Source organism: Lampris incognitus, chromosome 19 (genome assembly GCF_029633865.1).
Source record: "Lampris incognitus isolate fLamInc1 chromosome 19, fLamInc1.hap2, whole genome shotgun sequence".
Lineage (NCBI taxonomy): Eukaryota > Metazoa > Chordata > Actinopteri > Lampriformes > Lampridae > Lampris > Lampris incognitus.
The window spans coordinates 5,960,857-5,987,711 of record NC_079229.1 but is presented as its reverse complement, the minus strand read 5'-3'; the positions used below and the strand labels follow the sequence as shown (position 1 = coordinate 5,987,711).

At 46.1% G+C, this 26,855-nt stretch overlaps 1 protein-coding gene across 1 annotated transcript in view; it reads left to right on the top strand.

The window, feature by feature from the left end:
- prex2 (phosphatidylinositol-3,4,5-trisphosphate-dependent Rac exchange factor 2) overlaps positions 1-26,855 on the top strand; it is a 139,724-nt gene that overhangs the window by 91,332 nt on the left and 21,537 nt on the right. The window contains exons 34-36 of the mRNA XM_056299846.1: positions 12,005-12,107; positions 12,250-12,393; positions 12,501-12,615. Coding sequence (XP_056155821.1) covers positions 12,005-12,107; positions 12,250-12,393; positions 12,501-12,615 — 362 coding nt within the window. The remainder of the gene's footprint in view (positions 1-12,004; positions 12,108-12,249; positions 12,394-12,500; positions 12,616-26,855) is intronic.

Sequence of the window (26,855 nt, the reverse complement as noted above, 5' to 3'; positions counted from 1 at the left end):
CTCTGAGCACACTGCTGTGTTTAGTCACAACAATGAGGACGGCACATTTTGAGAAGTTCAGTTTGTTTTTCATTGTTTTTTTTTTTTTAAATGAAACACAGGTTCTCTTTGAATGCCCTAAGAGAATGAATCATACAGTATTTATCCTCTTCCTCCCTCAGAAACACGCTTTTTGATTAGAAACACAGTTCGCCCGGATCAAAACATCGTTATAAAGCAACATTTTTTTCATAAATTGGTCCTTTTTTCCCTTGGTATTTTGTATATTCAAGCATGAATATGGCTGGCGGGAGTTGTAATAAGAGATATGAGGGCTGTAAATATTATTTCCACTGAGAATGTAATGTTTAGAGACGTGGGAAGTGTTTCCTACTTGTATTTTGGGTGACTGTCTATGTGGATTAGAGGGATGTGTTGGTTTACATCAACTGCTCTCGCTCTCACTCACTCACTCACGCACTCAATTCAATTCAATAATACTTTATTGGCATGACTGCATTAATTATAATGTTGCCAAAGCAGGTGAATGCAAAACAGGTCAACAGAGTACCAAACAAACAAACAAAACAAAAAGGAAAAAGGAATAGATAGAACTGGCAGAAACAAAGAACAACACTTGAACAGCAACTGACAGTAATTGGAGAGTGTGTTGGTCACTCACTGACCCTCAGACTATGGCATTCTGACACATTGAGCCGCAAGGTGTACACTTTGGCCCTCACCTAAAATAAGTGGCCATTGCTCTTTCTCATCCAGGAATAGAAAATGTGGAATCTGGTTTTCAGATGTCTCCTAGTATTTTTCTCTTGCGTTCTGGAATTATTCACAATTTAGCAGGAAGTGCATCTCTGTCTCCACTTCACCTGCTGTGCAGTGAACACATAGTCTTTGCTCTTTTTGGTAGCCAACATTTTTTGTGTGTCTGTCCTTTTCAATGGTTAGACTGTGGTCAGTGAGCCTGTACTTGGTAAGGATGTGTGTCTGCTGACTGTCTCTGACAGTGGGGAGCTAGTCAGCCAGTTTGTGTTCTCTTTTTAGGGCCTGATAACATTCTAATTTGTGTTGTCATTTGGTTTCTATGTACCAATGTTCCAGATTTGAGTTTTTGCATTGTGTGATGATGTGGTTTACTCTACTCTGTGGTTGGTTCGCAGTGCTAGTCTGAAACTCATCTGTGTCAGTGGTTACGGGGTCAGCTAGTTTCACAACCAGCTGGCTGAGGGGACTCTTTCTTAGCTCTTGCATTTGAAATGCTTTAAATTGCAATGTGTCGTGGGGACTTGATTTAAGGTTCATCCAGAATTTAAGTGATCTCTTTTGGATGTTTATTATCAATGGAAAACGGCCATTTATTATCAACGGGATGATAATAAGTGGCCCTGCATGCAGGGCTCTCACTCACTCACTCTCTCTCTCTTTCTCTCTTACTCTATCTCTGTCTCTTTCTCTCACGTTATCTCTCTCTCTTACTCTGTCCCTCTCTAGCTCTCTCGAGACAGTGACACTGATGAAAAGATAGGAGATGGAGCTGGAAGTGGCAGATTTGAAGATGCTAAGATTTTCATTGGGAGTGATGAAGAAGGACAGGATTAGGAACGATTATATTAGAGGGACCGCTCAGGTTGGACGGTTTGGAGACAGAGCAAGAGAGGCAAGATTGAGATGGCTTGTAGAGGAGAGATGCTGGGTATATTGGGAGAAGGATATTCAGGAAAAAGAGGGGGGGGAACAAACATATGCAAGAACTAAAACATGGATTAACAAAAGCACAGCATCATCTCTGTAGTATTTGCAACATTAATGAGGGTAAAGTCCATCAGCACATCATCAGTCCTCGAAGGAGTCAGCAAGTGACCCATTCTACAGCTCAAATCTGGAAACCAAAGAGACGTCCCTAAATGAATAATCTTGGTACAAACAGCTAAAAGAATCCGGAATGATTTCCATATTTGGGTGTGTTGCTTTGGGGCAACAATGCATCCGCAGAGATTCCACGACATACCTTAATCAGGCTGGTCTGACAAATTAAATAGATTTGAATATTCTTTACCAGGTTCATTTAGGAAAGCATTTTTGGAAACATCTTTGCTCTATATGCTGGTTCTTTTTTTATATTTATATATATATTTTCATCCACTTATATAAAAGAAAGAACAAAACATAGGGAAAAATATGTACAGGTAGGGAGTGATTTTTTCTTTACAACATGGTCGTTGATTTGTGAAAATAAAATCAGGCCTGTGGGGTGCTACGTAGTCAAACCATATTTTCCAGTATAAGGTTAATTGTTCCAATTCATGATCGACAGGTGCTGTTATCCTCTCCATTTTATAAATGTCCATTGTAATTTCCATCCATGTGTTTAAAGTTGGGCTCTCCCGTGATAACCATTTCCTGGTAAGTCTTTAACTAGCCACCAGCAGTATATTCATTAAATATCTCTCTCCTTTCAACCATTCTTGGGGTATACACCCAAAATATATGGTCTTACTATCTAGGAGTATTTCATATTTTAAAAAATGTCTTGTAGGGCATTGTGTATCACTCTCCAATAGTCTTTGATAACAGGACAAACCGAGGAAATATGGAAGTGGCTTGCATTTTGGTTTCCACAGTTTCTCCAGCAAACAGGGAGGTTACTATCATCATGTGATTTCTGAGAGGCTGTAATAAAATACCTTATCAGGTTTTTCCAACCAAACTCCCTCCATTTCTGCCAGCTAGTACACTTCCATTGATACCTCTATATTGTTGTCCATTCTTCCTCAGATATAATTGTCCCTCCTTCCTTCTCCCATTTTGTTTTAATGCATGAAGTCGAATGTGTTTTAAGATTTAACAGAATCTTATATATGCATGAAATGATTCTGCTATCAGTATCTGAATTATATGCTTTTCTAAACAGTTCTATCAGACAAGTACTTGCCTCAGTTACATTTTTCATCTTCATATTAACATAATGTCGCATCTGCAGAAACCGATAAAAGTCTTGTTTTACAAATAAGTGTTTCTTTTTAAGCATTTCAAAACTCAGCAGTGTTCCTTCTTTCATTATATTGCATAGAACTGTTATTCCTTTAGCTGTCCAGTCCTTAAATCTAGTATCTGGCTTATTTGGTGTAATATCAGAAAGGGAAATTAAAGAGGGCATCCATTCACTCAAAAACAATAAATCGCCTGGTAATGATGGTATCACTGCTGAATTTTACAAATTATTCTCTGATTTACTCACACCATTTCACTCCATATATTGTAGCTTACTGGTCCCAGTATAAGGTCTACTCAGAAATTGTCCAGAATTCCTGTCTTCCTACTACAATGACACAAGGACTAATATGTTAAATCCCCAAACCAAAGAAAGATCTGCTTCTGCTGGACAATTGGAGACCAATAACTTTACTCAATAATGATTATAAAGTGTTTGCTATTATTTTAGCTAAAAGATTCAAGCAGGTCTCAAACTCAATAATTGATGAAAATCAATCTGGATTTATGAACAATAGACATTAACAATGATATTAGGTCTTAGACCTCATAGACTATTCTGATCTAATTCTAGATAAAAGTTTCATATTTTTCCAGGACTTGCAAAGCTTTTGACTCCATAAAACATTCTTTTATTTTTTATTGTCTAGAACGCTTTGGTTTTGGGACATATTTTTGTAATGCTATTAAAATTCTCTGTGTTAATGGTAATAGCTTGGTTAAACTAAAACATGGGACAACTCAAAGAGTTTCTCTACAGAGAGGGGTGAGACAAGGTTGCCCTGTTTCTGTTACCTTTTCCTCCGAGTGGCTCAGGTTTTTTGCCATTAAATCCAGTAGGTTAGAGGGTACTCTCATATCTAAGACGGAGGGAATATCCAGGCTTATATATATTGTTTCATCTGTATTTTTGGATGACAAAACTGCTAATGCCACTGATAAAATATTGATTAATTTTCTATGGAAAAATCGGGTCCATTATATCAGGAAATCTGTAGTTTTCAACTCTATTAAGAATGGTGGTTTAGATTTTCTGGATTTTTCTTCTATGAATTATGCTTTGAAGATTAACTGGTTAAAGTAGTTCTTGTCTAACAGCTCATCCATGTGGAACATTATCTCTAGAACTGTCTTCAATAAGGTTGGGGGGGTCTTCCCTTCTTGTTAATGTGTATTTATCAAATTGACAAACTCCCTCTTAAACTATCAGCAAGCAAGCCTTACTGGCATGGAAATTGATTTACAAGCAGAACTTTTCTCCACACCGTTTTTCATATATGGAATAACTGCAGTATTTTATACAAGCACAGGAGTATTTTCTATACTAACTGCTTTGATAGAAATATTTTATTGGTAGGACAGCTGCTGAACTCTCAAGGTTATCTCATGACATATGACGAGTTTATTGTACATTTTACTTTTCCTGTAACACCCAAAGAATTTGCTATAGTGATGGCAGCTATCCCCCGTGGTTCAATTTCCTTATTGCAAGGTACTCAGTATCCTTTCATTATTCCTTTAGTACATCCAAATGAAGCAATGTGTGGAAGGGTTTGCTTCACTGAAGCCGTAAAAAACAATTAAGGCTGTCCGTACTGTTTTTGATAGGGAGTTACCACTTCTCCATATGTTGTAGCTTACTGGTCCCAGTTTGATCAGAATATTCCATGGGAAAAAAGTTGGACATTATCTCATTATCTGTTTTTGGGGGCCACTGATTTTTGTTAAAATCTGTAGTTCCTGAGTTGGATTATTTGTTTGGGCGCTATTTGGGTGTGTGTAGTGAGGGGAGCTTGTTGCTGGTGGGTATATTGTGCGCTATGCAAATTTGATCAAGGTAGATAAGAGAAATTTAATTACGCCTGTGTGTAGTTAAATTTCAGACCTCTCGCCTGGCGTGTCTCCTTTGGGGCAACTGGTAGTGTGGTGTGGATGCGGGTTGTAGCAGTTGTCTCAGGGACACTCCGTAGCTGCTGGGGAAACCAGATACCGGTTGTCTTCACAGGGTATAGGCTTAGTGTTTAAAGAGCCCAGACGCAAAAGCACCTGAAGACTAGGGGAGAGTTGGATAGCTTCATGGTTCGGCAGTTCGAGGGGGATTTCTGGAATTTGTTTAGCGCATGTTTTCCCCATTTTTGTCTGTCCTTGTGTAAATTTGCATAGTTTCGTCCAGCATGGAAGATATTGATGAGTTTGTCCGTAGTCCCTCGGAGTGGATAGAGCGGTGCATTAATAAGGACCGATTGCTTAAAATAGCAGTTTATTATTCTTTGGATGTTGGTGATAGAAGGCAAAGTAGAGACGCTGTGAGGGCTGCAGTGAAGTCCCAGTTGGATTGGAAGGTCTTGTTAAGTAAGGCAGAGAAGAGGCCTGGCCCGCTTCTCCAGCCACCCGTAGGTAGTAATCTCACCTTTGAACAGCAGAAAGAGTTGCTCTTGTTGCAGCTAGAGTATTATAGTAAAAAACACGAAGCCGAGTTGAAATCGGAGCAAGCAAAGTTAGAGCTGCAACACGCTAAGCTGGATTCAATTAAAACAGGCAGAATGACAGGTGATTCAAGTATGGACTTTCATATATCTCCTGGTGATTCTCCAGACCGGTTTGATGCCAGAAATTTGCGTCTTGTCCCGCCGTTCAGTGAACGGGATCCAGACCCCTTGTTTCTTAGAGATTTAAAAGTTACGTCAGTTTTATTTTTTGGTTTCAGGGAGATTTTTTAGGGCCTGATCTCTATTTTTCATTAGAACCCAGATTTCCTTTGTCAACCAAGGCAGTTCATTTTTCACGAGTTTTGTTTTCCAAGTCTGTGTATTCTTCTCCTTAACGACTTGTGACTGTGCCCACAAAGTTATTGCAGCAATTATTCAGATCATCAGATTTTAATGTCTTCCCAGTTAACTCGCTGAAACTCAGATTGTAATTGTGCCCAGTTGCATTTTGGAATGCCTTTTATTGTCACTGATTTACTGGCATGGAATGAGAATCTATTTTGGTTAACTTGCGAGCAAATACAGTCAGCTATATGTGTGTGTTGGCCCTGTGATGGCCTGGCGGCCTGTCCAGGGTGTCTCCCCGCCTGCCGCCCAGTGACTGCTGGGATAGGCTCCAGCATCCCCGTGACCCTGACAGCAGGATAAGCGGTTCAGATACTGGATGGATGGATGGATGATCGGATAGACCTGTGATCAAATTGTATATTTGAATTACACGACATGGGTTATTTGAAAAAAAAAAATCAAATCAGTCGAGGTCTGGGAATTTCTGGTGATTCTTATTGGAATAGTGACCATTTGTTTCAGATCGAACTTAGAAGTTGTGTTTTCGGGAAAAAAATTGTCCAGCCAGTTAATATTGATAATCCAACTTCTTCAGCTGTACTTCAGAATCAGTATAGAATGACGTTTCCTACGACAGAGGGTTATACATGACCAGCACACCAAAGGGCATTTGGGGCGAGAGGGTAATATGTATGGCCAAACATCCCAGTTGGGGATTCTAGTTCCATTTCACACGTTTTAACGGTATCTTTAACGTACATTATTACACCGCCACCTTTCCCTGAGCATCTATCTTTGTGGTAGCCATTATAGCCGGGTATTTCTAGCAGTTCTGTCACAATATTGGAATTGAGCCATGATTCAGAGAAAGCCAGGAAGTCCAGATTTGAATGAATCAGGAGATTATTTATTTGATGACGTTTGGGTAGCCGGCTTCTAATATTCAGACATCCCCTGAAAGTACCTTTGGGATTCAGTGACCCATCCCAAATCATTTTGGCATGGTTTACAGGTTTAGTTATTCTTACAGTAAACACCTCTCAACGCATGCATTGCTGAACTTCAGGCGGCCGTTCATGGGAAAGTACGAAAAGATTAACCTTTGAGTTTCTTGGTTATCTGAGGTTACGTGCGATTAACTGTTCTATTTCTCCTGCAAATGTTTTTATACAACTTCTAATACGACCTCAATTACCCTTCTCTTTGTGCGTAACTTTGCCAAATATGATGAAAAATTACTGCAGTAGAGGCAGTCATGTAATACAGAAGAGAGTTCAAGGATTTCTGGTGGTAAATAAAACCAGGTCCTCGATGCTTTGACTTCAACTTTAATCATTTTTTAAAGGCTGTTCTAGTTGGCTGGCCTTTTTTTTGAACCTCACACTTCAGTAACTCAACTAAAACACCAGTCTTATTCATGTGACGTCTGTAATGCAGCTAAAGGGAAATGAAATTTCTCACCCCTACTTCAGGAATTTTGCTGCAGTATGCATGCCATGGGGCATGCATACTGCCAACACGGGGATCGCCGGTTCGAATCCCTGTGTTACCTCCGGCTTGGTCTCGCGTCCCTACAGACACAATTGGCTGTGTCTGCGGGTGGGAAGCCGCATGTGGGTATGTGTCCTGGTCGCTGCATTAGCGCCTCCTCTGGTCGGTCGGAGCACCGGTTCGGGAAGGAGGGGGAATAGCGTGATCCTCCCACGTGCTACGTGCCCCTGGCGAAACTCCCCACTGTCAGGTGAAAAGAAGCGGCTGGTGACTCCACACATATCAGAGGAGGCATGTGGTAGTCTGCAGCCCTCTGCCCTTTGGGGCAGCAACCAGGTTGGCTCGGAAGAGTGGGGTAATTGGCCGGGTACAATTGGGGAGAAAATACAAAACAAAAAACAAAAAAAACTATGCATGCCACTTGAAATATGATATGACACCTCATGAATTATTCCAGCCGGTCCAGTGAAAGCGGCTCGTCCAGCGGGGAGATAACTCTGAGCAGACGCTGTTGTGTTTAGTCACAACAATGAGGACGGCACATTCTGGGAAGTTCAGTTGTTTTTCATTGTTTTTCTTTTTTAAAATGAAACACAGGTTCTCTTTGAATGCCCTAAGAGAATGAATCATACAGTATTTATCCTCTTCCTCCCTCAGAAACACACTTTTTGATGAGAAACACAGTTCGCCCGGATCAAAACATTGTTATAAAGCAACATTTTTTTCATAAATTGGTCCTTTTTTCCCTTGGTATTTTGTATATTCAAGCATGAATATGGCTGGCGGGAGTTGTAATAAGCGATATGAGGGCTGTAAATATTATTTCCACTGAGAATGCAATGTTTAGAGACGTGGGAAGTGTTTCCTACTTGTATTTTGGGTGACTGTCTATGTGGATTAGAGGGATGTGTTGGGTTACATCAACTGCCCATGAATCACTATTGCTGTTTTCTGTTCCTGCCTCTCTCTCTCTCTCTCTCTCTCTCTCTCACTCTCTCTATCTCTTACTCCCTCTCATACTCTCGCTCACTCTGTCTCTGTTAGTCTCTCTTTCTCTCTCTCTTACTCTGTCTCTCTCGCTTTATCTCTCTTACGCTATCTCTCTCACGCTCTCTCTTTCTCTCACTCTCATTTACTCTGTCTCTCTTACTCAATTCAATTCAATTTTCAATTCCAATGGCTTTATTGGCATGACGTAGCGATGTACATATTGCCAAAGCAAGTGTCCAAACATTGAAAAAGCCAAACATCAATTTGAAAACACAATTGAAAACAAACGCACTACAGCAAAGAAACATAGTACAAAACAAAAGAACATACTGTCATCAAATATGGCAGCAACAAGTCAAGTGACTATCACTCACTGTCTTTCACTTTATGGCAGGCAGCAACATAGACTGCTGCTAACGTACACTCACTGTCACTCACTTTATGGCAGGCAGCAGCATAGACTGCTGCTAACGTACACTCACTGTCCCTCACTTTATGGCAGGCAGCAGCATAGACTGCTGCTAACTTACACTCACTGTCCCTCACTTTATGGCAGGCAGCAACATAGACTGCTGCTAACTTACACTCACTGTCCCTCACTTTATGGCAGGCACCAGCATAGACTGCTGCTAACTTACATTCACTGTCCCTCACTTTATGGCAGGCAGCAATATTGAGTGCTGCTAACTTACACTCACTGTCCCTCACTTTATGGCAGGCAGGAACATAGACTGCTGCTAACTTACATTCACTGTCCCTCACTTTATGGCAGGCAGGAACATAGACTGCTGCTAACTTACATTCACTGTCCCTCACTTTATGGCAGGCAGGAACATAGACTGCTGCTAACTTACATTCACTGTCCCTCACTTTATGGCAGGCAGCAATATAGACTGCTGCTAACTTACATTCACTGTCCCTCACTTTATGGCAGGCAGGAACATAGACTGCTGTTAACTTACACTCACTGTCCCTCACTTTATGGCAGGCAGGAACATAGACTACTTCTAACTTACACTCACTGTCCCTCACTTTATGGCAGGCAGCAATATAGACTGCTGCTAACTTACATTCACTGTCCCTCACTTTATGGCAGGCAGGAACATAGACTGCTGTTAACTTACACTCACTGTCCCTCACTTTATGGCAGGCAGGAACATAGACTACTTCTAACTTACACTCACTGTCCCTCACTTTATGGCAGGCAGCGATATAGACTGCTGCTAACTTACAGCTCTTTGGTCTTCCCCTAGTAGGACTGGTAGTTTTTCTTCATCTGATAGGTTAAGAAAACTTTTTTGTTATTAGTTCAAATTGTTTAAAATGTGCTACTCTCTCTCTCTTACACAATTCAATTCAGTTCAATTCAATTCAATTCAATTATGCTTCATTGGCATACCTGCATTAATTACAATGTTGCCAAAGCAGGTGGCAGCAAAATAGGTCAACAGAGTACTAAAAAAAAAGAAAAGGAAAAGACAGAACTGGCAGAAACATAGAACAGCACTTGAACAGCAACTGACAGTAATTGACAGTGTGTTGGTCACTCACTGACCCTCAGACTATGGCATTCTGACACATTGTGCTGCAAGGTGTACACATCGGCCCTCTCCTAAAATAAGTGGCCATTGCTCTTTCTCATCCAGGAATAGAAAATGTGGAATCTCATTTTCACATTTCTCCTGGTGTTTTTCTCTTGTGTTCTGGGATTTCTCACAATTTAGCAGGAAGTGCATCTCTGTCTCCACCTCACCTGCCGTACAGTGACCACATATTCTTTGCTCTTTTGGTAGCCAACATTTTTTGTGTCTGCCCTTTTAGACTTTGGTCAGTGAGCCTGTACTTGGTAAGGACGTGTGTCTGCTGACTGTCTCTGACAGTGGGGAGCTAGTCAGCCAGTTTGTGTTCTCTTTTTAGGGCCTGATAACATTCTAATTTGTGTTGTCATTTGGTTTCTGTGTACCAATGTTCCAGATTTGAGTTTTTGCATTGTGTGATGATGTGGTTTACTCTACTCTGTGGTTGGTAAGCAGTGCTAGTCTGAATCTCATCTGTGTCAGTGGTTACGGGGTCAGCTAGTTTCACAACCAGCTGGCTGAGGGGACTCTTTCTTAGCTCTTGGGTTTGAAATGCTTTAAATTGCAATGTGTCGTGGGGACTTGATTTAAGGTTCATCCAGAATTTAAGCGATCTCTTTTGGATATTTATTATCAATGGAAAACGGCCATTTATTATCAACGGGATGATAATAAGTGGCCCTGCATGCAGGGCCCTCACTCACTCACTCTCTCTCTACACACTCACTCAGTCTCTCTCTCTCTACACAATCACTCAGTCTCTCTCTTTCTCTCTTACTCTATCTCTGTCTGTCTGTCTGTCTGTCTCTCTTACACTCTTGTCCTCTCTCTCACTCGACTCTGTCTTACTCTCACTCTATCTCTCTTATTCACTCCCTCACTCTCTCTCTCTCTTACTTCTCTCTCACTCTATAATTTTTTCATCTACATAGATCACTCTTGCTCTCCATGTCTTTTTTCACCCTCTTTCACCCCCACCCTCCCCCCTCCTGTCGCACACAGTCTCAGTCTTTGACTATAGCTGTCTGTCTCTCACTCCCTTTCCTGTCTTTCTTGAGAAATTTCCCTTTCAAGTCCCCCCATGGAGCAGAGCAGGCTCACAGTACCTCCAGGTGATTTCACTGAAATCTCAGCAAGCCCCCTGTTTTTTAGGGAGCCTCATGAAAGGAACCATGAAACAAGCTGCGGGTGTGTTTCTCCATGTGCTTGTTTCTACGCGCATGCGCATGTGTGTGTGTGTGTGTGTGTGTGTGTGTGTGTGTGTGTGTGTGTGTGTGCATTTGTGAATCTCGCCTCCGCCAGCTTGCCCACACACACACACACACACACACAGCAGCCTGCCTTGTCACTTGGCAGTGGGGTAGAGTGAGCCCCCTTCCCCTCACATGTCAGGCCATCACTAATGTGTCTTTAGACAGAGCGCACTAATCCTCCTCCACTGCTATGCCGTTTAAACCTCTGCATATGGTGGAGCGATAGCAGGAAGAGAGGGAGAGAGAGAGAGAGAGAGAGAGAGAGAGAGAGAGAGAGAGAGAGAGAGAGAGAGAGAGAGAGAGAGAGGGAGAGAGAGAGAGAGAGAGAGAGAGAGAGAGAGAGAGAGAGAGAGAGAGAGAGAGAGAGAGAGAGAGAGAGAGAGAGAGAGAGAGAGAGAGAGAGAGAGAGAGAGGTTGGAAGGGAAAGAGGGAGCATTGTAGAGGAGTGCAGGGAGGTGCAAACTACAACATCCCCTTCCCGCCCCCCAACCCCCATGGTTTACTGTGGCCAGGAGCAGATGTGCTTGTTTGCATGTGGGGATGTTTGGGCGGATGTTTGAAAAGGAAACAGGCGCACACATTCTTGTGTACACTGACACACAGAAATACGCACAAGCACGTGCATAAACAAACACAAACATGCAAAGAAAAACATTTTTTTTTAAAAAAGGGCACAAACGCGCTGGCCCACATGCCAGCCGTGGGCGGGTGAGCGTCCGATTTCACTGGCGTTCGTCGTGGTAACGCAGAAGACACAAGAACATCCTGCGTGTAAACACAACAAGCCTCTCAGATGGGTGTGCAAAGGTTTCACTGTGCTTCTGCAGCGATACAGCTTTTTGTTTGAGGAATACTTTCTGTTTCGCACTCTCACAGCCCTACACGCACACACACACACACACACTGACGTGTGCACTTTTTATCTCTGCAGACTGATGAGCAGGCTATGTTGGAGGACACTCAGGTGGCCTTAATAGACCTGGAGAAGGTCACCTTCTACTTTAGGAAGTTTGAAGGAGAGCCTCACGTGGCAAGTATGTACAGTACACTACATGTTTATGCATTGTATGAAACTCTTATTTTACTTGCTGTACTTCTCCCCTTTGCTCCCCCCCCCCCATAATCACCTCTTGTCTCCTCTCTCCCCCTCTCTCTCTCTCTGTGTTTGCTGGGTAGACATGCCCATCTCATATCAGGTGGAGGGCACGCGTCAAGCCCTGAAGGTCCACTTCTACTTGGAGAGCTTCTACTTCTCCCAGCTGCCTCAGAGACTGAAGAATGGAGGAGGCTTCAAAATCTACCCTGTGCTCTTCACTCAAGGTAAGAAACGAGGAGAAATTGGGAACATAAAATGTTGGATGTTCTGCGAACCACACGAACAGTCATAAGCTGTGTCTCTCCTACTTTGTTTTCTCCCCCGTGTCTAGCTCTGGAGAGTATGGAGGGATACTACTATAGGGACAACGTGTCTGTGGAGGAGTACCAAGCTCAGATCAACGCTGCCTCGCTGGATAAGGTTAAGCAGTACTACAAGAGACTGAGGTTTGTTAACGCTGCATATGTGCACATCACATAACCTTGTTGCCTTCCTACGCCGTGCTAAGTTGATGGAGTGTTTGATGACAGATGGGGCGGCACGGTGGCGCAGTGGTTAGCGCGGTCACCTCACAGCAAGAAGGTCCTGGGTTCGAGCCCCAGGGTAGTCCAACCTTGGGGGTCGTCCCGGGTCGTCCTCTGTGTGGAGTTTGAATGTTCTCCCCGTGTCTGCGTGGGTTTCCTCCGGGTGCTCCGGTTTCCTCCCACAGTCCAAAGACATGTAGGCCAGGTGAATCGGCTGTACTATATTATCCCTAGGTGTGAATGTGTGTGTGTGTGTGGGTCGGCCCTGTGATGGACTGCCGGCCTGTCCAAGGTGTCTCCCCACCTGCCACCCAATGACTGCTGGGATAGGCATCCCCGCAACCCTGAGCAGGATAAGCGGTTCGGGTAATGGATGGATGGATGGATGGATGGATGATGGCGGACGCAGACCATATTCCAACTGCCTGCCTGTCTGTCAGAGGGAGTGACTGTCCAACAGGGCTTTCGCATTTGATGACTGGAAAATTGTGAATGGCTGAAAGGCATAATTGACTTTTGATAGACTCCTAAATGAATGTAATTAAGAAGTGAGGCGCGGCTTCAGCTGCATCCCCCCCCCCCGTTTAAGCTCTGTTTCAGTCCGTTTAGATTACCTGCACCTCTCAGAGCTGTGAACCTTGCTCTGAGTGGTTACACGTCGACAGGTACACAAAGGAAAATGCATATTACACTCACATGCGTCCTGATTTAGGTGCACATTTGCATTAGCACATTATGCCCATTTTCATGCAGACATGTAGACACACACAGACATTCATGTGGAAAAAATCAGAGTCACACGAACACACACACATAAGGAAACCCTATCCCCGTGAAGTCTCTGCTAAATTGTCACGTTGTTATCACAGTTCCACGCTCTACTTTTGTCTCTACTGTACATGATGTCCATTAAATTTACTACCTCCCTATCTGGATAATTCCTCACTAGGGAAGTTTTCCTGCCCCAGGCGCCACCCGATATTATAATGTTAAGAGTAGACGATATAGATTACTACCATCTAAGCTTCATAAAAGCGCTTTGAAAACCTCGCCGGAGTCCGTTCGCTTATTGAATACCTGGGAGGGTGATGGGTCGGCACGACGGGCTCGAGCATAACATCTGCTGTTGATTGTGTTGGTAATTAGACACAGAACAGGGCCCACGGCCAAACCTCATCACGCTATTTAGAGAGAATCTGCTTTGGGGGGTACATGATTTACAACTAGGTCAGGCATCTGCTTCATCAGTACATTTCCTCCACAATAACATTCATGAACTGGGAACGCTGTCCATGGGGAGATTTTAATTTGGCTGGAGCCGGAGTGACAGGAATGCCAAGCATCCTTCTCCGTCAGCGATTGCCTCATGTTTCCCAAAACATCCTCGCATTCCTGCTCAGTAAGAGAACATGAACGCTGCTTAGTCATATCACAGTCTGCTCTGGGAGCTAGGCCTACCGGAGTGCTCTTGTCTCTTTGTGTGTCTTGTCCACTAGATCAGTGTTAAGCAGTCGTGTGCTATAGAGGGGTCCTGTGTTTTCGGTCCGACCCGACGCTACACCAGCTGATTCAACGATAAGTCCTCTCCTGTCTAGTTAAGGGTGTGTTGATCAGTGAAAATAGTAGGTACAGTGTTGGGTTGGAAAGAAACCGGCGTACATCGGTGTCCGGGTGGCGTGGCGGTCTATTCTGTCGCCTACCAACACGGGGATCGCTGGTTCGAATCCCCGTGTTACATCCGGCTTGGTCGGGCGTCCCTACAGACGCAACTGGCTGCTTCTGCGGGTGGAAAGCCAGGTGTGGGTATGTGTCCTGGTCGCTGCACTAGCGCCTCCTCTGGTCGGTCTTGGCTGCCTGTTTGGGGGCGGAGGGGGGACTGGGGGGAATAGTGTGATCCTTCCACGCGCTAAGTCCCCCTGGCGAAACACCACACTGTTAGGTGAAAAGAAGCGGCTGGCGACTCCACGTGTATCGGAGGAAGCACGTGGTAGTCTGCAGCCCTCCCCGGATGGGCGGAGGGGGTGGAGCAGTGACCGGGACGGCTTGAAGAGTGGGGTAATTGGCCAGATACAACTGGGGAGAAAAAGTGGGGAAAAGTAAAAAAAGAAAAAGAAACTGGCGTACACATGGCCCGCTTTGTGGCACATGGAGGAACACCACTGCGCCAGATATTCTGAGGCACCATAGTCTTTAATAGTGAATGGTAACATTGTCGTCTCCCGTGGTCTCCATTTTATTGTGTTATTGTTTGCAGACATCTACAGATATAAAGGACACCATGTTCAGCCTCTGAAATGTCACCATTCTAATTAAGATATCACAGACAGGGATAAATCTGTGTGTGTGTGTGTGTGTGTGTGTGTGTGTGTGGACCAGTAGATTTCTCTGTTGTCTTCTTTTTTGTGGCTGCATAACTAGATACACGACTTCACCACCTGCAGCTCTATTATGTATTAAATCTACATTTCAACAAACTGACAGTTGGGCCCATACTATATATAGAGCTCCAGGGGGATGATAGGGTTAATCAAAGTGCAGCCAGCACACACCCACACACACAGACACACACACACACACACACACACACACAGTGTTAAACGTATTTATATATGCATGTAAAGGCACCCACATATGTGCACATGTACAGTATGTCTTTGTAAAGGTTAACCTGTGCAGAAAAGGCCTAATTGAATTGACAGCACAGGCTGCAGCAGTAACAGGGAGCAGATGTGTGCTGACAGCTTAGGCAAGTGAGGCCGGTGATGCGGGTGGGGTTGGGAGGATTAGGGGGCCGTGCAGCTGTATGGATTGGCGGATTTTCTTCAGGACCCCAACTGCAGAGAAACGAGACTTTCCGCTGCATTCAGTTCAGGTAGCCATACAAACAACTAAATCTCCTCTCCTCCAGCATAGTCTGCGATGGTCCGCGACGGCAGCAGCTCTTTTAGGCGTAAATCTGATCATCACAATCCTTACGCTTGTTTTCTTAATCATGTTGTCGATTCTGCAGCCGCCTATCATATTAGTATGGTGTTGCATTGGAAAATGCAGTGTAGGCAGGGCCGTTCTATTTTCTATTTTCGGGAGTCGGAATCGCCTTGTTAACCAAGTGCAGCAAATCTACAGGAATTTGCTGCAGTGTCCTTTGTGCAAAGACATAGGATAAACACACAGACACACACAGCACAGTATGGGATGTCACACACTGTTAAGAAAAACAAGGATGAGCCAAGATGCATGATAGGCAACAAAGGAAAAAATTTCAGTCTTGTGTATGTTCATTCAGCATTGAGCACCAACGGGTCAGTTGTGTAATAGCCGCATGTTGTAATATGTTAGGTTCACCACTCCAGGAAATCCGTTCTTTACGCCCAACCGAGGCCATTACACCTAAAATGCAATGAAGTGAATTACAAAAATGTAAATACTCACAGCTGGCTTTCAGAAGACAGGGAGTACAGTGTCTCTCTATGCTGTGTTACCGGGGCTTGTTCTCCAGCCGGCTGCCATGTGTCTCTGTGCTGACCACAGACCAGGCTGTGATGTCACTCCGCTCTCCAGTTTAGCCTCCCAACCTCAGGCACCTCGTTATGCTTGGAGCCTGGCCACGGCAGTGCTCGGACTAACCCACAGTCTGGTCTGGAGCCAGAGCCTGACTGACAGACAGAAACAGAGCAGCGCACGCAACGCTGAACTGAGTGAACTGCGCGTTATGAGCTCGGTGTTCTTAGTCAGCACATTGTGGGTTTCTGCTGGTGATGCCGACTGAAAGTGTGCGAGTGTATGCCCGTGGCATTGTTTGCATTTGTTTTTAGGGAAGTGCATTTTTGCATCTGTCATAGGTTTGAATGATACAGAAAAAAAATAGCATTGATATATATGTATAGTGATGCATGTATGGCAATGATAGAGAATATAAAGTTGAGTTAAATAATTTCGGCGGGGGGCGTCCGGGTATCGTATCGGGTGGCGTATCAGTCTATTCTATCCCCGTGTTACCTCTGGCTTGGTCGGGCGTCCCTACAGACACAATTGTCCGTGTCTGCAGGTGGGTGGGAGCCGGATGTAGTTATGTGTCCTGGTTGCTACACTAGCGCCTCCTGTGGTCAGTCGGGGCGCCTGTTCGGGAGTGAGGGGGAACTGGGGGGAATAGCGTGATCCTCCCACTCGCTACATGGCGAAACTCCTCACTGTCAGGTGAAAAGAAGCAGCTGGCGACTCCACATGTACTGGCAAAGGGGGTGGGGCAGTGACCCGGACGGCTTGGGAGAGTGGGGTAACTGGCTGGGTACAATTGGTGAGGAAAAGGGGGGGGGGACGACAAAACAATTTCACCTGATATGTTTTTGTTTTGTTTTTTCCTCCCCCTTTTTCTCCCCAATTGTGTCTGGCCAATTACCCCACTCTTCCGAGCCTTCCCGGTCGCTGCTCCACCCCCTCTGCCAACTATTTGTATGGCTGCAGACTACCACATGTCTCCTCCGATACATGTGGAGTCACCACCCACTTCTTTTCACCTGACAGTGAGGAGTTTTGCCAGGGGGACGTAGCGTGTGGAAGCATCACGCTATCCCCCCAGTTTCCCCTCTCCCCGGAACAGGCCCCCCGACCGACCAGAGGAGGCGCTAGTGCAGCGACCAGGACGAATACCCTCATCCGGCTTCCCACCCGCAGTCACGGCCAATTGTGTCTGTAGGGACGCCCGACCAAGCCAGATGTAACACGGGGATTTGAACCGGCGATCCCCATGTTGGTAGGCAACAGAATAGACCGCTACGCCACCCGGACGCCCCCACAAGAGGCGATTTTTGGAGGGGAGATGTGCACGGGAGCTCTCCTGCTTCAGGTCAGTAACAGTGGTGACATATGTGACAGCGAGCGTGAGGGTTGCCTCGAAATTCTTCCATCAGTCCGCCGTGTCCGTCTCCGACCCGCATCGCCCGAAACCAGGGCACACTACCGGCGAGTGGTCAAAGCATCGGGCCTGACGGAGTCGGTGAGATCCTCTGCAGAACGCGACTCGTGGGCCAAATTACGAGCACGTGTGGTCCCCCGGGGGGTCGGTAGTACACAATACCGCTACAGCTACGGCGCACGCACTCCTGTTTACAGTATCTGATGAACCGTGGCAGCTGATGCGGCGTTTCTGTTGAAGGCCCTCCGTAGGGATTGGCGTATAACAGAGAGGCGGTTTGTGCACGGCTTCATCTCATTTAGCGCCTAATGATTGACAGTTACAGAGAGGAATGTTTTTTTCTTTTCGCTTCACAAGTGCAATTCCCAATACAACACATTATAAAGAGAGGAAGGAAGGAGAGAAAGGCAATCAAATGTTGACCTGAGAGCTGCGTGGCTCTGAATGTGTTAGGCCCTTTTATGGTTACCCTCAGCTTACAGGGTGTCAAAGCACTTACGGGGACAGAAAGAGTCCCGTACTGCAGGCACCGGGCTTTTCTCTGCCTGATCTAGACGGGTATGGCGGTAGCACAGAAATATTTGGCAACAAAGCACAAACTTGAACTCTCACCGAAGCAAATTAGAAGACAGCCCGTCTTCTCCCCTCTCAGTGGGATTTCAGAGGGCCGTGGTCGCTGCCAAGCCTTGGCCAAAAAGAGGTTCATGCTTAGGGATCGTGTCATTTGGTCAGAGGCTCTCTCCTTATGGAAGGTTACTGCTATCTTTAGGCCGAGCCCGGTCTTAAGACCCACCACACACACACACACACACACACACAGACCTTCCCTTTGAACAAAATCTTCCCTCCATCAACACAGAACTGATATGAATGGTAAACTTACGCGCCACCATCTGTCTGAAGGATGAGTAATGACACTGGTCAGTACCGGTTGTGATGTATACGTATACTCAGTGGAAACAAGGTGTCACGAAAATGTGTGCGTTTTGCGTGGCAATATCTGGGAGGCTCTGTATTGATTCAAACCGGGTTATCGTTGCTAGACATGTCGACATATTGGATAATGGTTCCCAGAAAACAGTATAGATTATTGTCGCAGGCCCTCGTACAGTTCAGTTCAGACATGCGGGTGTATCAAGTTGTGCTGCTTCACTAAAGTGTGGGTGAACTGGAGTTCGTCTGGATTAGGCTGTGAGACAATGCGACAGTGTTCGGCGGAGGTCACGCTGTCAGATTCAGCTTTGCGCTGTAGTGAACTCCCTCGCTGCCCCCTTTGTCTCCGCTCCCCTCTGGCTGAAGTGCAGATCGATCCCCCTTGCTGCTGCTCAGGCGTGACCCGGTCTTCAGCGTTTCTCATTCCGACGGTGGGAAGCGCTCCGTACGCGACGTGATTAATGCCAGTAGCAGAATGAGCAAGGTGTAGGCGCTAACTCGGGTCGAGCGGTCTTAAACACATGTATATTGAGCACACGTGCACATGCGCACACGCACACAGCTGGAACCAGCATAATCAAGATAACTTATGTTAATTGTTCCCAAGGGAAAACAGAGCTGATAAGCCCTGGAAAATGAGATATGGATGGTTTGATATCATTGAGGGTTGTTTGTCAGAAAAACATCAATTGAAGGGGCGTTCCGATAGTGCAGCGGTCTATTCCGTTGCCTACCAACACGGGGATCGCCGGCTCGAACCCCCTTGTTACCTCCAGCTTGGTCGGGCATCCCTACAGACAGAATTGGCCGTGTCTGAGGGTGGGAAGCCGGATGTGGGTATGTGTCCTGATCGCTGCACTAGCGCCTCCTCTGGTCGGTCGGGGCGTCTGTTCGGGGGGGGGGGACTGGGGGGGAATAGCATGATCCTCCCATGCACTACGTCCCCCTGGGGAAACTCCTCAGTGTCAGGTGAAAAGAAGCGGCTGGCGACTCCACGTGTGTCGGAGGAGGCATGTGGTAGTCTGCAGCCCTACCCGGATCGGCAGAGGGGGTGGAGCAGCGAACAGGACGGCTCGGGAGAGTGGGGTAAAACAACAGTTCAACCTTTGCATTCAACCCCAAAGTAACACCGCAAAGTCATGGCTCAGCTCAAAGCAAACAAGTGCTGTATGTGTGTAGTTGGTTTCTGTCGCTTGCCTTAGCAGTGGTATAGTACTTAGCAGTGATACAGTACTTAGCAGTGGTACAGTACTTAGCAGTGGTACAGTACTTAGCAGTGATACAGTACTTAGCAGTGGTACAGTACTTAACAGTGGTACAGTTCTTGGCAGTGGTACAGTACTTAGCAGTGGTACAGTACTTAGCAGTGATACAGTTCTTAGCAGTGATACAGTACTTAGCAGTGGTACAGTACTTAGCAGTAGTACAGTACTTAGCAGTGGTACAGTTCTTAGCAGTGATACAGTACTTAGCAGTGGTACAGTACTTAGCAGTGGTACAGTACTTAGCAGTGGTACAGTTCTTAGCAGTGGTACAGTTCTTAGCAGTGGTACAGTACTTAGCAGTGATACAGTACTTAGCAGTGGTACAGTACTTAGCAGTGATACAGTACTTAGCAGTGGTACAGTACTTAGCAGTGGTACAGTTCTTAGCAGTGGTACAGTTCTTAGCAGTGGTACAGTACTTAGCAGTGATACAGTACTTAGCAGTGGTACAGTTCTTAGCAGTGGTACAGTACTTAGCAGTGATACAGTACTTAGCAGTGGTACAGTTCTTAGCAGTGATACAGTACTTAGCAGTGGTACAGTATTTAGCGGTGGTACAGTTCTTAGCAGTAGTACAGTACTTAGCAGTGGTACAGTTCTTGGCAGTGGTACAGTCCTAGTAATCATAATAATTAGCTATAGCCTGCGGAGAAGTTTCCTACATCCTGGAATTGACAAACAGTGCCTCAAGCTGATGAACGTGTGACTTCTATGATGGACCATAGAAATATATGTGGACTCTGTAAGCTGTCTCTCTCACTGATGGAGCGTTACTGGCGCACCGAAACAGAACTCCGGCAGGGGTGATTCCCATTTCTGTGCTGAACATGGGCGTTTTCATTGGCTGCAGCGGTGGGGCGATGACAAGATGACCACGTGCGTTTCATTATCACAATTGAGCGTTTCTCGCTCGGCCTCGCAGGACAACTGAAATACAGAGGGGTATTGTTTCTGATGTTGAACCCCCCCCCCCACAATTCAGAAAGTGATGAAAACTCAACAGTCTGTACACTTTTCTCAATGGGCCCCGCAGCCTAATGAGAGTGAGAGTGGTGGTGAAGTGGTGCTGGTAGGGCTTTTCTACTCCGTCTGTAGTGTTGAATAAGCATTTATGATACATAACACGGCAGAGAAGCAGCAGCCCAATATGATTTATCCATTTCTCATTCATTCTGATGGAAAGGCCACCGTGTATTTACCAGGACAGTGCACCTTTACTTAATGATGCTTGCTATTGTGGAGAAGAAAAAAAAGAAACCCCAGCTTCATTAATCTTCTCAGTAGATTTAATCAAACTGTGTATTCCTGTTAAATAGAGAGGAAAATATCATTCTACACCACTGACGCTGCTAGTTATTTGTCTAATTGGATGTGTTGCTGAGACTAAGCCTTGTTTTTCTTTTTTGGATCCCCCCCCCGATTGTACCGGTCCAATTACCCCACTCTTCCGAGCCGTCCCGGTCGCTGCTCCACCTTCTCTCCCGATCCGGGGAGGGCTGCAGACTACCACATGCCTCCTCCCATACATGTGGAGTCGCCAGCCGCTTCTTTTCACCCGACAGTGAGGAGTTTCACCATAACACGTGGAAGGATCACACTATTCCCCTCCAGTTCCCCCTCCCCCCTGAACAGTCGCCCCGACCGACCAGAGGAGGCGCTGGTGCAGCGACCAGGACACATAACCACATTCGGCTTCCCACCCGCAGACACGGCCAATTGTGTCTGTAGGGATGCCCGACCAAGCCGGGGGTAACACGGGGATTCGAACCGGCGATCCCCGCGTTGGTAGGCAACGGAATAGGCCGCTACACTACCCGGATGCCCCTAAGCCTTGTTTTTAAGCAGACGGCTGTACTTGGTCTGTTCGTTTCCTCTATGGCTGTGACTTGGGAGGGACTAGGGTATGTCTTTAGCAGGTTCTGACACTAGACCCCATTAACGCTGATCTACTTTGTGTCAAAGACGAGACGTTTTTTTTTCCCAGTCTTGACTGGCACTAATGGTTATGACAACGCCCTCCTTGACCTCTGTAAGAAATGAGTGTAACAATGAGTGTAATACAAGCCAAGCTGCGTGACATGCATGTGTATTAATAGGTTGTTTTAACTGTAACAGTGACTGGGCCGCTGCTTCCTGCATGCTCCATGCAGGGGCATCATGCATGCGAGATGACCCTGTTCTTTGTTTCCTGATGTTTTCTTCTCCTTTACGTTGTCAAGACAAAGAGAAGACAATGTCGTTGTTGCCTCGTTTTTCAAGTCTTAACATTTTTAACTATTGACGGAGACTGTGCACGTTATCCCAGGAGGGTTTACGGTTTTGACCTCTGCAAAAAAAAAAAAAAAACTAATTTCCCCAATGACACGTATTTTTCCATTATCGCCGGCCGTAAATCCTGGGTAGAGAAGTGTCGATGGGAAAGGTGGCCGTGCAGGTGCCTGTGGTGCGCCAGATTTAGGATCACACCGGCTTCGGTGCAGAAACATCACCGCATGACATTGGAGGGCCCTGGAAAGGCTTCATTCTGCCACGGGCAGCACAGCAGCGCGCTGCAGGGGTTTGTGGGGAAATTTAATAACAGGGAGTGTCGTTCATCATGGCAGCGGTGATTTACTCGGACCGGTATGCACCTCTGCGGGGTCACACATGCCGGGAATGGCATAAATCCTTCACACTTTTCCCTGCGTCCTCGCGGCTGGGTGGGATGCACAGGTTCGGGCGGCGGGCGCCCTGCTTTGCATTGTACTGCACAGCATTTGTCCCGCCTCCCACATACTGAAACAACGTACTGCCTTTTTCTTTTTTTTTTTTACTTTTCTCCCCGATTTTATCCAGCCAATTACCCCACTCTTCCCAGCCGTCCCGGTCACTGCTCCACCCCCTCTGCCGATCCGGGGAGGGCTGCAGATTACCACATGCCTCCTCCCATACATGTGGAGTCACCGGCCGCTTCTTTTCACCTGACAGTGAGGAGTTTCACCAGGGGGACGTAACACGTGGGAGGATCACGCTATTTCCCCCCCCCCCCGGTACAGGCGCCCCGATCGACCAGAGGAGGCGCTAGTGCAGCGACCAGGACACATACCCACATCCAGCTTCCCACCCGCAGACACGGCCAATTGTGTCTGTAGGGACGCCCGACCAAGCCGGGGGTAACACAGGGATTCGAACCGGCGATCCCCCATATTGGTAGGCAACAGAATAGACTGCTATGCTGGCCGGACGCCCAAGAGCAATTGTCCTGCTGATGGATATTATAGATTATTTTCCAGTAATGTTCTCTGGCATGCTCTGCTCAGACGTCCCCGTGCTCTCATATCACAGTCTGACTGGTTGTAAATCAGCACGTTTTTCAGTAAAAGAAAACCCGACAAGGTGCAAAGTGGAAATCTCTCTGATTATTTACTGTTGGTCATGCCGACAATAATTTATTTTCTGTTATTCAAGCATGTTATATATTGTCGTGCACCAGTAGTGGGCCAGAGTGTAATCGCAGGCGAGATATAAACGTGTCAAATTAAGATCGATATGCGTTAAATCAAACCGCACCGTATGCATTGGTAACCGATAAAGAGTGGACGCTATAAATCTGTCCAACATTGTCCTGCAAAATCTGTCAAGATTGTCCTGCATTTAGACTGTTTGCATCAGGTGCAGTCACAGCACTTGGTGCTATAAGTTAGTTAAATGCCCCAAACGGATAAATATGCCACATAAACGGAATATGTTTATTTGTTTTTGACATTTTTTATTTATTTTTGTTTGTTTTTTTTGTTTACAAACAACCACCTCTCGTTTCTCGTGTTTCGGGGCTCATGCTGGTGTGATTGTTATTAATGATTTTTTGTTCTTTCCTCCCGGAGAGGATGTCACAGCAGCCTACCCATTCCCACGCTGTTCGTCTGGAAACATCTGCGTTTTAGATCTCCCCTCATTGATGCCGTAGCCGCGGCTTAATGCTGCCGCGCTGGGAAAGGGCCCGAAGTCCTCTATTGTTATGAGAAAAGAAGAAACAATGAGAATTTAGGATCCTCGGAGGCTCAATAAAATGTGGCGTGCTGAACAACAGAGCAGGTCATCCTTGGCTTGAGGCCATATCTTCCATTAGGGTCCCATGTAAAAAATTCATGAGGGGGATAAAAAGACCCTATTAGTTATTACAGTGGGACCTGTAAGGTCGTGCTTGTTGCTCTATGATCCCCCCCCCCTTGTTTGCCAGAGCTCTGAAACCGCTGATAAAAGAATTTGGATTATGTTCGCACCAGATGAAATGAAACAACGGACTGAATATGCACCTCCAAAAAATTGAATTAAATTTTTAAAAAAAGCTCAGCCAATTCAAAAATACATTGTTTTTTTTGGGGGGGGGGCGTGGGGGAGGGGGGATTTCCCCACCTTTATCTTCCCAATTGTACCCGTCCAATTACCCCAACTCTTCCAAGCCGTCCCGGTCGCCGCTCTACTGATCCGGGGAGGGCTGCAGACTACCGCATGCCTCCTCTGATACATGTGGAGTCGCCGGCCGCTTCTTTTCGCCTGACACTGAGGAGTTTCCCCAGGGGGACGTAGTGCATGGGAGGATCATGCTATTCCCCCCCAGTCCCCCCCCCCCCCGAACAGACGCCCCGACCGACCAGAGGAGGTGCTAGTGCAGCGAGCAGGACACATACCCACGTCTGGTTTCCCACCCGCAGACACGGCCAGTTGTGTCTGTAGGGACGCTCGAACCGGCGATTCCCATGTTGATTGACCGCTACGCCACCCGGACGCCCCAAAAATACGTTGTTGAGCAGCCAAAAATCTGGAGTGGATTCAGATTTGTTGCTTTACCAAAAAAAAAAAAAAAAAGAAAAGTTGATTGAAAAAATATGGGAAAATGTGTTATTGAAAATCGAAGATCAGCCTGTGCAGTACGTTTGCCATGTCAAAGCAGCTTCAGAGATAAACCTGGCTCCCCCCTCCTGGTGTAGTGGATATTCAACAGCCCACGTGTACTGCAGACTTACACATTTCTAATGTGTTGCCAACTTGGCAGTGTGAGGAAAGATAAAAAGATGAGATGAATGGTTTTTTTTTAAACTCCTTCTGCATTTAAGAAAAAAGCTGGATAAAAAAAAATGTGAGGAAACGGCCTTTAATTTGCATAATCGTGAGCCTGCCGGCAATCTGACTTGTGTGCATTGAATATCACTGATGTTCAAAGCTACATCACATCACTTTTTTTTTCATTGGTGAGCATAAAAAAAAAACATTGGGCAAAGTTGGACTAGCGTTTTGCTGTGTGTCCATGCATAAAAAGTCCCGGATTATTTTCATGGTGGTGGTTAAATCTTTGTCAGGGAGAATAGGGCGGCACGTTGCCTCGCAGCAAGAAGGTCCTCGGTTCGAACCCCAGGTCATCCCGAGTCCTGTCTGTGTGGAGTTTGCACGTTCTCCCCGTGTCCGGGTTTCCTCCGGGTGCTCCGGTTTCCTCCCACCATCAAAAAAGACATGCACGTTAGGGTTACTACTCCTGCCTGTGCCCCTGAGCAAGGCAATGGAAAGAAGAACTGGAGTTGGTCCCCGGGTGCTGCAGCGGCCCACTGCTCCACAACGATAGGGTGTGTTAAATGCAGAGAACACATTTCATTGTAACCTGTACAATCACAAAAATGAAGTGGCTTTTATCACGGGGAGAATACAAGCTACGGTATGTGCACCTTTAGATCTGTCCTGTTTCTGAAAGCGTTCTTTTGTTCCATCATGTTGCCGTGAAGGCATTAACGGTTATGGGATTTTCATTTTGCTCCCCTTCCCTGACACCTGTGGAAACAGATTTGGGGATTATATTGTTGTCCTGTACTTTTCTCCTGTTGGAGGTTGGAAGAGAACGAGTTTAAAGAAATGATTCTGATCTCATACCTGGACTACTGGGGGTCTTCTGGCCATTTTTTCCCCCTCTATTAGACAGGGACAGTGAAAGCCAGACAGGAAATGGGGGGGGGGGGGGGTGACATGCAGCAAAGGTCGCTGGCTGGAATCGACCCGCCATGGTTGGGACCTCGTGGCTATGCGGTATGCGCTCTAAGCATTCTTGTAGGAAGGCGCCCCGGTCTTCTGGCTTTTGTTGACGTTGATTGCCTCTGGAATTGAACAGCTGGTGTGCAGTTCCCATGCGAGATAGCTGAGCAGAGGAACGCGAGTGGACCTGAGACCAGCCGTCGATGGGAGAGGAAGTAATACGGGTCCCCTAATGGATTTATCTGTGGTCCTGTAACTAATATGCTCATACACATTGGGAGCCACAGAGCAATATGTTCCTACACTGTATCTGGGTCTTCTTTTTTTTTTTTGCCCACCCACAACAAGGCCCTCTAATGTGTCTAGTTTCCAGACCTCTGACAAAGCAACATAAGCCTTGAGGATGTAAAACAGGCCTCCTATAAACCACACATCACTTAAAGTCTGACTCCTATCATTTTGTCATTAGAGACCTCCAGGAGAGTCAGCCAGCCCAGTCCCTCAGCCTGTGGTCCATGGTAGTTTGGGGCGGCACGGCTCAGGAGATAGAGCGGATCCTTCTAGTAATCGGAAGGTCGCCGGTTTGATTCCCGGCTCCTGCGGAGAGTGTGTCGAAGTGTCCTCGAGCAAGACGCTGAACCCTTAACTGCTGCTGGTGAAGCAGGTTGGCCCCTTGCATGGCAGCCTCCACCATCAGCGTGTGAATGTGAGGCGTGGAGGCGTTTCACTGTAAAGCGCCTTGAGTGGTCAGTAGACTAGGGAAGCGCTGTCTAAATGCAGTCCAGTTACCTTTATAGAGAGTCTGACTACCTCGAAGTGAGTCTTTCAGATAATCAATAGGTACTATTGCTTTGGTTGTGCTAAATGTTCCTACAAGGACAAGATGGTGTGGCTGTGTCCTTTTTTTCCCCACCCAGGACAGATAAATGTAAATGTGGACGTTGTTCAGATGAATTCAAAGTAGACTTGGTCATTCGTGCTGAAGGTGAGTCCTCCGCCAGTCAGATATCACGCCAGACATAAGATAAAGCAGTGTTTCTCAACCCAGT